Source organism: Acinonyx jubatus, chromosome C1 (genome assembly GCF_027475565.1).
Source record: "Acinonyx jubatus isolate Ajub_Pintada_27869175 chromosome C1, VMU_Ajub_asm_v1.0, whole genome shotgun sequence".
NCBI classification, from domain to species: Eukaryota; Metazoa; Chordata; class Mammalia; order Carnivora; family Felidae; genus Acinonyx; species Acinonyx jubatus.
Window position 1 is genome coordinate 12478096 of NC_069381.1, and position 13183 is coordinate 12491278.

Here is a 13183-nt window from a genome sequence, read left to right on the forward strand (position 1 = left end):
TGTACCCTGTGGCTCCTGCTGAATCCCGTGAGCCCTGCCCTGCCCTGGCCGCCTGGGTCCCCACTAGGGGCTGCCCTTGGCCCTTTGCCTCCTGGTTCCTGACTTACCAGTTTGGGCATGGGGGTGGGAGGAGGTGGGGGGGGGGTGAGATCGCTGGGGCCACCTTAACGAGACACCACAAACTGTACCACCTCGTGCTCTGGGGGCCAGAAGTCCAAGACCAGTGTGCTGGCAGGGTCGATTCCTTCTGAGGGCCGGGAGGGAAGGGTCTGTTCTAGTTTCCTGTCCCAGCTTCTGGTGCTTCCTTGGCTTCTGGCCACAGGACCTGCCCTCCCATGGCTGCCTCCCCTGTGTCCTATTAGATTAGGGGCCACCTTACTCCAGTATGACCTCATCTTAATCAGTTATATCCGTGACACCCCTACTTCTAAATAAGGTCACATTCTGAAGTCCTGGGGTTTAGGACGTGAACTTACGAATTTGCGGGGGACATAACACCCATAACGGGGGCCTGGGGTCTAACCGTTGGCTTTCAGCCCAGGGTTAGAGCCTGGTGCTTTGTCAGAACCAGAAAGGCCACTGGGGACCACTGGACTCCACACCCTCATTTTCCAGGTGGGAAGGGACTTCCCAAAGTGCCGTGGGTGAGCCCGAGCCCAAGTCCTCTTGCGAGGGCCAGGGCCCTCTCCAGACGTAAGGGGGTTTGGGCTTCCCCGAGCGGAGCTGGAGGCCATCGGGCCGGGAGGAGGGGCTGAGATCCACTAGTCGCTCTCCCAGCTTTGCTGCCTTGCAGACGCTTGTCACCAGCTATTTACTGAGCACCTGCTATGTGCCATAGATATGGCGGCCGGCAAAACAGGTGTGACCCTGCCCTGGAGAATGTATATAGCCTGTAGCGGGAGACAGAATCAGTCAAGTGGACAGGTAGGGAGCTTATGGTTATACATCACGCTGAGGGGCGTTGGGGGGAAACAGGGTGGCACGTGAGGGCCTGACCCCCGGGCATGGGGTGGGCTGGTGGGCAAAGGCCTCTCCGAGGCACGGGATCCTGAAGCTGGGCAGTAACCAGGGGGGCAGTGGCAGGGGGCAGGGTCTGGGAGCAGACGGCTGATAGGGTGGGCCTTGGGTTTGTCTCAGTCGATGGGAAATAGAATGTTGGAAGAGGCTGAGCACTCTGCCCTGTGGCCGGCAGACGGGAGAGGAGGCAGGGAGGCTGGCTGGGAGGCCGTCACACCCGGCTGGCCAAGTGGGCCTGGGCTCACTCTTTCTCTCTGGAGCCCACCCTCTGGGGCTTCGGTTTGGCTTTGGCCAGGGAGGCCTCTGGGAGAGGCCTTGTCTCGCCCGGCCTCTCCCTTCCCCCATTCTTTCTGTGCTATCCTCCAGAGGTGGTCCAGGCAGGAAGGCGGGGGGCGGGCGGAGGGGCTCTCAGGACCTGCCTCATGGTGTAGGGTGGGGGAGGGTCCCCCCCATGACCTTTCACTTCGGCTGCATGTGGCAGGGCCTGGAATCATCATCCTGGCCCATGACCTAGCTGTGGGGCCCCCTCCAGACTCACTGAGGCCTCAGATACCTATACCCCATCCCAGCCCCAGAGCTCCTGGGCCAATCTCTGCAGCCCTGTGCTGGTGGAGCCCCCTCTGGTGCTCCTGGTGGCCTGGAGAGTCTGGGAATTGTGAATAATCCACTTGAGGACACCTAAGTTCATGCTTGGCTCACCCATGGGCCTTTGGGAAGTCCCTTCCCACCTAGAAAAAATGAGGGTTTGGAGCCTTTCTTTTTCTTTTTTTAGTTGTTTTAATGTTGGTTTATTTTTGAGAGAGAGAGAGAGAATGCAAGCAGGGGAGGGGCAGAGAGAGAGAGAGAGACACGGAATCCGAAGAGGCTCCAGGCTCCGAGCTGCCAGCATGGAGCCCGATGTGGGGCTTGAACTCACCAACTCTGAGATCATGACCTGAGCCGAAGCTGGACGCTTAACCGACTGAGCCACCCAGGCGCCCCGGGTGTGGAGCCTTTCTGGTTCAGCTCTGGGCTGAAAGCCAATAGTTAGACCCACATCTTCTAGCATAGGTTGAGTTATAGCCTCCCCAAATTCAGAGGCTCAAGTCCTAGTCCCTGGAACCTGAGACCGTGACCTTGCTGGGAAGTAGGGTTGTTGCAGATGTGATTAGTTAGGATGAGATCACAGTAGAGTAGAGTGGGCTCCTGATCCAGTGCAAGGATGTCTTTATAAAAAGGGGAAATTTGGACACAGACCCTTCGTGGGCTCCGAGCCAGTGCTGGACGGAGTATTCGTGTTTGTAGTCAGGCTTACCGTCCTGCCTGGGTTTGGCTGAGACCGAGACCTGGTAAAACGGGGATTTCCGGCCCGTGATCTGGCTCATTGCAGAAGGGAAGGCCCAGAAATATTAAGGAAGAGGTGCAGAGCCAATGGGGGACTGGCCCAAGTCCTGGGACCTGCGGAAGCAGCGGCTGAGACATGACAGGGTTCCAAGGCCGCCAGGCCACATGGAGTTCCCTCCGTAACGGCAGAGCTGGAGGGGCCTTGGAGTCCAAGGCCAAGAGCAGTGTGGTCACGGCAGTCATTCTGCTGCTCCCCGGGAGCCTCTGCATACCTGCGTGCATTCATTCACTCACTCACTCACTCACTCGTTCATTCATTCATTCGTTCTTCCATTCACTCAACAAGTACGTATTCAGTGCCCATGAGGTACGAGGCCCTGAGCAGGGCACTGGGACCCAGAGATGACTCAGGTGGCTGCTGTCCCTGCCCAGTCCTGTGTTTGAGTGGAGCTACCTCCAGGTACCCTCTGTCACCCCATCTCTGAGCAGGCAGAGGAGGGGTATGGGTATGGGGCTGTCCCTGGTTAGGTGCTGGGGACGAGGGCCAGGGCCACCCCCTCGAGGAGGCAGATGATGGAATGTGTAAGGGGATGGACTGAGGAGTCAGGCTGCCTGGGATGGAGTCCCAGCTGTGAGAGGTTGGGCCTATTGCCTTCCTTCTCTGAGCCGCGGTTTCCCCACCTGTAAAATGGGTGTGAAGGCAGCCGCACACAGAGTGGATGTGAAGTCCCCATGTGATGAGTCAGGTGCCCAGATGGAGCCCGGGAAGTATCAGGACGGGTGCCTGTTAGCTCCTGTCACCATCGTTGTCACTGTCGTTATTGCTGGGCTCAGGCTGCCCTTTGGGCCTTTCTCGGCCCCGAGGACGTTCCCTCTGTGTCCTGCCCCGTGACTCCAGCTGGGTGAGCGTCCCTGAGGGAGACCAGCTGGGGTGGAGGGGCTCCTGCCTCCTGAAGGTGCCTTTGCTGAGACATCTCCCTTCATCTGGCGTGAGAGCCGGTCCTGGGCCCAGACGGATAGGCTGTCACTCGGGGCTGGCGTGTGCATGTGAGTGTGCATGCATGTGCCAGGACGTGTGCGGGCTTACCCAGAGCCGCTTCAGGGCACGGAGGGGACCGGGGTCAGCCCTGCCCCGAGCTCACAGTGACTGCATTTAAAATCCTAAGGTTGTGGCTCGGGAGGGCTGGGAGGAGCCCTTGAGCTCTGGCCTCTTGTGGTGCACTCGGGGAAACTGAGGCTCAGCTCGTTAGAGCCTGTTGGAGCCTGTCCGGTGCCCTTTTTGATAGACAAACATCTTATTAAATTTTGCCACAGTTTATCGTTTTGTCCTGGAGTCAGGCCTTGGGGGGTTTCTGGAGGAGGGGTCAGAGTGATGTGGCCCTCAGGGCTCAGACCCCACCCCCCACCCCAGGCAGCCATGACTGTGCTCTGTGCTAGAAAAGCACAGGGTAGACAGTTCACCAGTGTGCCCACGGGGCAGAGCCCCCACTCCCTTGTTTTCACGTGTGGTCCCAGCATCCCCAGCTGCTCCCCGCCTGCTCACCAACCCCTCCCCCCACCCCCCAAGAGGTCACAGCCCCACCCCAGCCACAGTAGTTCTGCCACACACACGCACTACTCACCTCTGGCCACTGGGGGGCGCCAGAAGCCTTGCAGTTTGTGGTTCTGGTGTCTGGGCCAGGGGGTCAGCATCCCTTGTGGAGGCCAGGCCACCGTGTGGTCACTCACCATCCTAGACCCCAGTCCTGATCCCAGAGCCCGTCGGAAACTCTGGGAAGCCGAGAGGGCGCCAGGGTTGGGGAAGGAGGCCAGGATCAGTGAGCGGAGTTCAAGCCCTGCTTGGCCCGTCACCCTTCGGGTGGCTTTGCACAACCTCTCAGCTGTCTGGGTCTCTGCTGTCACGTCAGTCAGGGGGAGTCCACACCTGCTTCTGCACACTGCTGTTTTGTAGCAAATGACACCCGACAAGAGCTAACGGGCAACTGCAGGCTTTCTGGCCGCGTCGCTTGGGCCAGTTATTTAAATTCTCTGTGTCTGTTTTCTCGGCGTAAAACCGGGATAAGAATAGCGCCTTCCACACCGGCTTGCCAGGAGTTCAGGAAACGACTCACGAGCAGAGCGCCTGGCAGTGCCGACCTAGCAGGTCAAAGCTGTCAGTGTTCCTGACTGGGTGCCACCCCCGTGCTGTGTTCTGCGTGTCTCCTCTGATTCTGCAACGTGCAGGCGCGCCTGTCACGCCCATTTTACAGATGAGGCTCTGAGAGGTGAAGTCCCCTGTCCAAGGTCTTGCAGAAGGTTGGGGGCTGCGGCCAGGGTTCTGGCCCAGCCTACTCCCCGTGTGTTCATGTTCATGGGCTGGAAAGACCCTATCCCCCACCTCCTAGCTGACCCGGGAGTCTGCCAGCTGTCAGTGGGACAGAAGGGCGAGAGGAGACCCCGTTTTACGGGTGGGGGAGGGGTAGAGGAAGAGGGAAAGCTGGGGGTCGGGGGTGGTAGGGCATCTGGTCTGTCCTCCGAGGGCTCCTCCCGATGCACCCAAGCGGTGACTTCCACCGGGTGCCCCGGTGGCCCCCCCAGCCCTGCAGACAGCTGTGCCCCGTCATGCCCCGCCCTGGCCCCCAGCAGCTGGCTCGGAGGGAAGGGCTATGACAGGGACCCGGTGGGGGGACTGTGAGGGCGGCCGGGCACTGGCACGCCAGCAGAGGCCTCTGCCCTCTTCCCAGGCCCCAGCCACTGCCGCCTGTCTCCATAGTGTGCCCCAGATTCCCTCTCAACGCCCCCCACTTCTCACCCGGTATGCTGGCAAGACAGGGTGGCCCCGGGGGTTCTGTGTGGCCTTGAGTGTGACCTCAGAGAAACGCCTGTCTCACACACCCGGGGATATTCCAGGCATGTTCTTGGGTCGGCCGAGCACCCCTGGGGTGGGCAGGGGAGAATCGTGTCCAGAGCCGGGTCAGGTCTCTTGTTCTGTTCCATCTTCAGGGGTGGTGGACTGTGGACTAATTGCCCCTCAGACTTCCTCTTCTGTACCCGGAGGTGGAGGCATCTCTGGAGGAGGAAGGTCATCAGAGCTCTTGGTACAGGTGACAGAGTGTCCTGGAGACAGCAAGGTCTCAGAGATGGCAAGAGTCGGCCAGAAACGTGTAGAAAAAGTCCTCGGAGACCACGTTGGTGGTTGCCCCATTTTACAGATAGGGAAACTGAGGCCCTGGGGGGTGGGAGAGATGGGTCAAGGCACTTCCCACCATGCTGTGCGGCCTTCTTGGCAGGACTGTGCGGATGCTGCCGATGCTGGGAAACCTCCTGGGATTTCCCCTGTGCCGAATTTTCCCCTTTATCTCGAAGTCCTCAAGGCCCGCTGTGCGTGCCCGGTCACTCGTGCCTGTCACCTTGTATGGGGACTGCTGATCAACCGGCCCCTTGGCTTCTCCAGCCAGCAGGGGGGTTCTTTGAGGGCAGGGTCTGCACTCTTCCCAGGGCGCAGCACGTGGCCTGGCACCGAGTTGGCGCTCACCAAGTGTGCGTGGGATGAACAGAAGAGAGAGGGAAAGGGAGAGAGGGAGGCAACGAAAGCGGGAAAGATAAAGGAGGGGAGCAGGAGGGCGAACTGGGGGGTTCAGCCCCCAGAGGGGGTGGGGCACAACGGAGGCAGGTACGAACAGCCCCGACCCTCTGGAGGAGGGAGAAGGGCCACAGAGAGGGTCGAGCAGGTGCTCCCTCTGCGGAGGGTTCCCATCCGTTCCCAAGGGTTGAGGAGTGCCCCTCCCCGCTCCTGACCTGCTTTTTTCTTCTCCCTGCAGGTGGTGTCCCCTGGGACCTGGAGAGCCCTCCCGTGTGCCTGACTGTGGGGCCAGGACCTGTCCGCACCCTGCTGAGCCTGGAGGATGCCGTGTGGGCCAGCTGTGGGCCTCGGGTCACTGTGTTAGATGCCACTAGCTTGCAGACTCAGGTACTGGCCCTACCTGTGGCTCGAGGCCGCCGGCCCGCGGGCCGTCTTGCTGGGCAGAGCCCTGCAGACCCTTCTCATGGTTCCAGCTGTGTCTCAGGGATCAGTGAGGGTTTGCTGAGAAGCAGAGGGGCCCCCAAATCGCTGCCGGGCCCTGCCCTCTGCCCCGGCATCATCCCTGGATGATGGGCTGCCTGGAGGGGAAGGGTCATGACCACTGGGCTGAGCTGTGATCTCCTGCTGCCTGTGGGGCTGGAACTGGGGTCCTTGCCTTGCACTGTACCCAGGGCCTGGCTGTGCTGAGGGGAGGCCAGTGTGGATGCAGCTGTCCTGGGGGCTGGGCTCTTTAAATAGTGTGGACCTGGAGGCTGCTGGGTGCTCCCTGCTCCGTTGCGGGCGGAGCACGGCCTGCGCCTTGGCCCCTGGGATGAGGGCCTCCACGCGGGGCCTCCGTCTGGACTCAGCCTGGGTCCGTGCCTGTCGCCGCCCAACAGCATTGCCCACCCCGTCTCTCCACACCCCGGGGCCCATCCTGGGTGGCAGGCGTGAGACTTGGGTGTGGCTCCCCAGTAGTATTACGGTGACGTTTGCCATCATTTGATTTGTCTGGATTATCAGCGTGGAATGAGGCCTTGATGACCGGGCCCAGAAGAGAGGTCTGGGTTCAGGCTCAGGGTCGGAACAGACCGATGCCCTGGGCGAGCTTCTGTGAGGGGGGACCATTACCGTTTGCTCGCCTGGTCAGTCATCTCTACAGACCGGCTGTAAATTGGCTACTCGACAGGCAGGCGAGAGCACTACGGGAGTCTTGCCGTCATAAGATCACAGGCGATGGGAGCTGGGTTGGGGGGGAGACTGAGGCCCAGGGAGCTGTGGGCGAATAGGACCAGAGGGTTGAGGCTTTGAGTTCTAATTGTCCTTTAGAGGAGAAGGGGGTTGGGGGCTGAAGGTGACTCCTGGGCTCCGCTCTGGGGACAGAGCCTGAGGACCTGTGACCTCACTGGTGCAGCTGGGCCTGGCCAGGGGCAGGGTGGACGCAGGGGGAGGGACACTCCAGGGAGGGGCCAGGGAGGCATGAGCAGGAAGGAGTCTGCTACCTCCCGGTCTGGATTTCTTGTTGTTCTTTTTCCTTTTCCTGGGGAGAAAGCCAGAGCGGGGAGGGGAGCCCTGAGCCATTGTAGCCACAGGCCCCCTTCCCAGCGCCTGATTTGCTCTGGGGGCTTGTCTGCACTTGCTCCAAGGGCCTCTCACCTCCTCCCCCTTCTGAGAGGAAGGAGAGCAGGAAGACTTGGCTCCCCAGGGCCTTCGGGGTCCCCTAAACTCCTGGGTCTCAAGCCCCCAGGCAGGAGGAAGGATGAGGCCCGTCTTGGACCCTTTGGCTCACCTCCTGCAGCCCCTCCCCCAGTGTCCCTGCACTGTCCTCACAGCAGATCCGGGTGCCGCCTCTGCTCTCCCCTGCTCGAACCCTGTGCAGGTTCTGACTCTCGGAGGAGAGTGGTGAGGGGCCCTCGGCCGGCAGCTGAGCACTGGGGCCTGGTTGAGGGCAGCTGGGGAAGGGAGGAGGGGTCCCAGTCTTGCACATGGTGGCCTCCAGACTGATGGGGGAGACACAGCCCCTCCCTTGAGGGCCTCCAGTCTGATGGGGGAAGGCCCAGCCCTGCCCTTGAGGGCCTCCAGTCCGATGGGGGAGACACAACCTTGTTCTCTACATGGAAAAGTGAGCCCAGAGATATGAAGAAGCCAAGAGCAGAGAGAGGATGAGATGAGAAGGTGTAGGCTCTTCGAGTCCCCTGTTGGCCAGAGGACCTGCTCCTCATGCCAACAGGGGAAATGGGGCAGGGGTGGGAGAGAGGAGGCAGCTGAGGACATTGGGAGGCAGGATGTGAACGAAGAGGTGTTTCAGAAGAATTGTCTGAGGAAGGGTCCTGAGGACCCAGAAAGCACAGGCCTGGGGGGGTCAGTGGCTGTTGGTTGCTGGGGAGAAGGTGTGAGCAGTGGGGCCTGAGCAGCACAGCAGAACGTATCTCTTCCCCTCCCCTCTCCACCCCCCTCCCCCGGGCCCTGAGACTTCCTGGAGAGGGAATGGGGGCCATCACCAAAGGCAGTGGCCCCATCTCTGTCCTGGCCACACCCCCCGCCCCACGCGCCGGTTTCTCTGGGCATCCCAAGCCCTTGGAGGTGTGCAGCTGGCCGGCCAGCTGGGTGGCCCTGCTCTGTTCTGCCAAGCTGTGCACCCTTGGACCAGGCACCGAGCCTTCCTGGGCCTCAGTCGCTTCATCCGTAAAGTGAGATGTTAACAGTACTTCTAGAGGGTCGAGTGAGAACATTTATGGAAAACGGTTATTTCACCCCGGGGCCTGGCACACAGCAGGTGTTCAGTGAGCGTGAGTCATCCCCGTAATCAGGTCCCTAACCTAAATCCTCGTTACGGCTTATTTGGAGAATCCAGCTCCCTTTGGGTCGGTGTCGCACGTGTCCGCACCCCGGGCGCGCCATCGTCTTGGGTCACTGGCAGGGGCCTCGCCTCCTGCCGACGGCGGTCCTGGGAGGGTGGGACGGTTGGACGGAGGGCAGGACACGGGTGAGGCCGGGCCCCGGCCATCTCTCACCCGATCTTGCCGCCCACCAGCCGCAGCACAGTCCTACCCAGGCCTGGGAGCCCCGCTCTGGCCCGACCGGCCCTGGGGCCACGTGGCCACCATGCTGCAGCTCAAGGCCGTGATGATTCAAGATTAGTTCTGGATCAGCTGCTCTCAAGAAGGGGATCAATATGGCCTTTCATCTGCTTTGCACGCCACGGGGGGTGTCAGGGGGGCGTCGGGTGCAGGAGGCTGGACGGAAGAAGGGGTGGCGGGTCAGAGGGAGCACGCGCCCCCTCTGCGGCCAGGGAGACTGGAAAGCTGGCGCGCTGTGCCATGCGGTCCCCACAACCCTCCAGCGATGAGGTGATCGCCGTGCATTTTTAATAAAGCTGCACTCCGCTGCTGCTTGGAATAGAGGAAGCCCACCTCAGCGCCGGGGCTCTGGAAGCAAGCTCCGTCCGGCCGCAGCTAGTGAGGCTCTTGTTGGTGCCCAGCACACGGTCAGCCAGGCCTGGGGGAGCAGCCTGGAGACCCGGCTGCCGTCCGGGCTGCCGTGCTCTCGCACAGCGGCCCAGGGCCCGGCGCGCGCCTCTGCCCCAGGCCTGAGAAAACCCTCGATGGGGATTTGAGATACAACTGCTCAGTGCTCCAAGCCAGAAGGCCCCGGAGTGCGTTGGTGGCTGCAGGTGTGGTGAGCGGGGTTCTGGGCCAGATGTGAAGACACAGTGAGTTAACGTCAGCCTCGCGTCGACTCTGAGAGGCTTTGCCTGGTTTTCTCCCACCCCCAGGAAATAATAATAACCGAAACATCTTGAGTACTTGGTGGGGATCAGGTATGGGTTTTAAGTATTTTGCATGAATTAACTTGTTTAACCCTCAAGTCACCCTATGAGATGAGCATTGTTATTGTTCCCACTTCACGGATGAGGAAACAGAGGCACAGAGAGGTTAAGTGACTTGCCCAAGGTCACACAGCTAGAAGGAGGCGGAGTTGGGTTCCGAGCACAGGCATCTGACTTCTGAGTCTGCTCTTGACCTCTGTGTTGGCCGCCTGGGTAGATGGAAGGCTGTCTCCTTTGGGCTGCATTTGTCCCCTGCAGTTTCTGTCCTGTTCCCTCCTGGGAACTGTCATTCGTTCCTATACTTGCTTTCTCCGCCAACTCGTCTCCCAGGCTAAGGATTGCTGCCTGTTCATTTTCATTTCCCCGGTGTCCAGCTTACATAGCAGTGATCTGAGTAAATAGTCATGGTGGACGGACAGGGGGGTGTCCTGATTTCCAGGCCCTCTGTGTGGGGTGCTGCAGGGATCGACAGACATGAGTAGCACCTGCTCTCAGCTCGCAGGGAGCTCAGAGTCCAGTGTGGGGAGCAGACCTGGGGTAGTCAGTATCAACCCAGGGTGGGGAGACCGGGAGGGGGCAGGCCCAGGCCCAGCGGGAACCCAAGGGAGCCACGAGGGGTGCCAGATGCAGCCACAGGAGGGACAGGAGCAGGCGAGGTTCCTGGAGGTCAGGACCCCCGAGCCGGGCCGGGCAGGCGCGTGTCTGTGATGAGGGCAGGAAGGGAGGAGGCGGGGATGATGCTGGAGCAGGGGAGGCACCGTGAGCCGGGCCGCAGTCAGCCCGATGGTGCGCAGACACAGTTCGGAAGGCTCCCCGGGACCAGGCCCCTGAGCTGCGCCCCCGCCCCCTGCAGCCGTCTCCATTCAGGCCCGCTTGCGCCCCGTCAGCCGCCCCTGACCTCACTGAGCCTGTCCCCCGCGGGGCCAGTGTCCATAGTCTGTCTCTCGGCTTGACGCTCGTCCACCAACTGCTTGTTCAGCTCCTTGATCCCAGCGGGACAGCAGCGAGCCCTGTTAAATAATCATGTAGCTCACCAGGGCCTGTGTCAACACCGCGTCCTCCTGTTCATTATCTAGATCGGCACCTTCAAAGTCTAATCCAGTCGTATGGACTTCATTTTAACCGATTGCTGGAGGGGAAGCCGGCTGTGGGATGATTGTTGCATCTTAATTAAAAAAAAACAAAACCAACAAAAAAAACCTTACTGGGGACAGGTTGCCCGGAGAGTGCTGGGACACGGGGCAGGTTGTGTCATGTTTGGGGACCGGGCCTGGCACCTGTCCCGCAGGGCTGTTGAGAGGGTTAATGGGGGCAGCATTGCTCTCGTTAGACCCTGGCTCCCCCATTCCCACCCGTGGAGAAGCCTGTCTGGACCACCTCCCCTCCTCCACGTGCACTGGGTCATACCCCTGTGACCCGCTGCCGTGACACGAGGCCATTCTCCTTCGTAGCACTGGCCACGGCCGCGTGTTGATGTTTTGGGGACAGTTACCAGATTAACCAGACCGAGGCTGAGTGAGGGCAGGAGCACGCCCGGTTGGCTCCCACTGCAGAGCTGGTGCTGAGACCAGGCTGACGCATAGCAGGTGCTCAGCGAAGGGCCGTGAAGGCCTTGGGCCCGCCCCTTCGGGGAATGGGCTCGGAGTGTGGCGGGCCCGCTCAGCGAGGAGGGCAGATTTGGCCAGGGGATGTGCGGAACAGGGGGTGTGATGTTAGCCTGCTTCAGAGCTCAGCACCGAGCCCATGAAAGGTGCTTCCCACCTCACACTGGCTCCCGAACTTCCTGCAGCTGCCACGCCCCCCTGGCACCCAGGCGCTGGCCTCCGATACAGGCACCGATGCTTTTTGTCGCCAAGCATGCCCGAGAAGAAACTTCTCTGGATTCCTGGACACCGACAGCCCCCAGATGTCCCCCTGCCCACCCCCGCATACACCCACCTTCCCCACCCTTAATTTTCACGTTTAGTGCCCAAACTTAGTTTGCATGTATTAGCTGTTGTAAATCTATCATAACAGTGTGATGTGGTATGAATAATGCATCCCTGGGCTGTATTAGTTTTCTGTCTCCCGTCTTATTTATGACACGAAACGGGTGGGAATTTGCAAAAGCGAAGTCTAGGCGCAGGGTTTCCTGGGTAATGGTATGCAAATTAGCATGAGGGTGGAAAGATTCACCCAGTCCTTGGGGTGCTGGGGGCCCCCTGAGCGTGTGGGGCAGGGCTCATGTCACTGCATTGAGTCCTCTCTATTGCACAGTTTTTGTCTTAGTTTTTTAAGTGCGCGCATCATTATTATTGTCGGCCTGTTATTTATTTTTTAAATTAAAAATTGGCTGGTGAAACTTGAGACACTGATTTTCTAAAGACCAGAGACTTCCCAGGAGGCTCAGACAGTAACAAGGATAGCGAGCGTTTTCCAACAGTAGGAAGAATGGAGGTTAGACTTTTAGAAGAACTTCCTTTCAGGGAGCTTGTGAAGGGTAGGGGGTGGGGGTGGGTTTGGGGATCCTGCGGGCCCCCCCCTCCTGGGGGATGTGTCGAGGGGTCAGGCATAGCTCAGGGCTGACCCTGCTCCGGGCATTGGGGGGTTGCGAGGAGGGATCTCCAGGGACGTCCTACGGGCCTGGGGATGGTTGAGGGGCAGGGCTCCAGGCCCCCTCTCCCCTCACCGGGAAGAGCTCAGATCTTTCTTGTATCCCATAGTTGGTCTCCCCCTGTCCTAGAAGATTTAGGTTGGTAAAGGACTTCATGGTTTAAAAACAAGTTGTTTGGCTGAACCCAAGAAGCTGTCGGCTCAGGGAGCAGGTTCTGTGAAGCCATGGAAGAGAGAAGGGAGGTGGTGAGGGGAAGACAGATAGAAGAAGTTATTACGGAGAGAACAGATGGGGGCTGCGGGTGAGGGAGGGGACAGACGATGGCGGCAGGTGGCAGTCCTCTGTCTCTGAGCCCCTGCCCCCCGCCCCCAGCGTCTCTGGCTGTCAGTCTGTCCTCCGGTCTATCTGGCTCTCCCATGTGCCCCCCATGCCCCCTCGGCGGTTACCCTCCGCTCTGAGCCCTGTAGGACAGATATCACTGGACCAGCTGCCCAGCCCCCCAGAACCTGGCAAAGATACACAGAGCTGCGGACGGACCCCTGAATGCCGGGCCCCAGGCTGGGCCTGGATGCAGTGGAGGCTGGGAGCCTAAGCCCAGAACCAGACTCCGGGTGTAATCACAGATTGAGTGAGATCACACAGGAAGGGGTTCAGGCCAGTGCCTCGCACATTCAAATGGTCATCTCAAGCCTGGCAGCCGGCTGGGGGAGGGTGTGCTGGGCTGGAAGCTCCCAGGAGGCCGTCCTGCCGTCTGGGTGAGCTCGCATCGCGGTCCATGTGGGCTGGGGAGCTGAGCTGACTGGCTTCAGCCCTGGGTTCTGCCGCTGAGTGCCTGTAAAATGGGGATAATTACAGAACGGAGCCCAGGACCTGCGGCTCA

General features: G+C 60.3%; 1 protein-coding gene across 11 annotated transcripts in view; it reads left to right on the top strand.

Moving 5' to 3' along the window:
* ARHGEF10L (Rho guanine nucleotide exchange factor 10 like) overlaps positions 1 to 13183 on the top strand; it is a 156971-nt gene that overhangs the window by 121283 nt on the left and 22505 nt on the right. For all 11 annotated transcript variants that reach the window (XM_027060268.2, XM_053207853.1, XM_053207871.1 and 8 more), the window contains one exon: positions 6141 to 6289. In XM_027060268.2, the coding sequence (XP_026916069.1) occupies positions 6141 to 6289 (149 nt within the window). The remainder of the gene's footprint in view (positions 1 to 6140; positions 6290 to 13183) is intronic.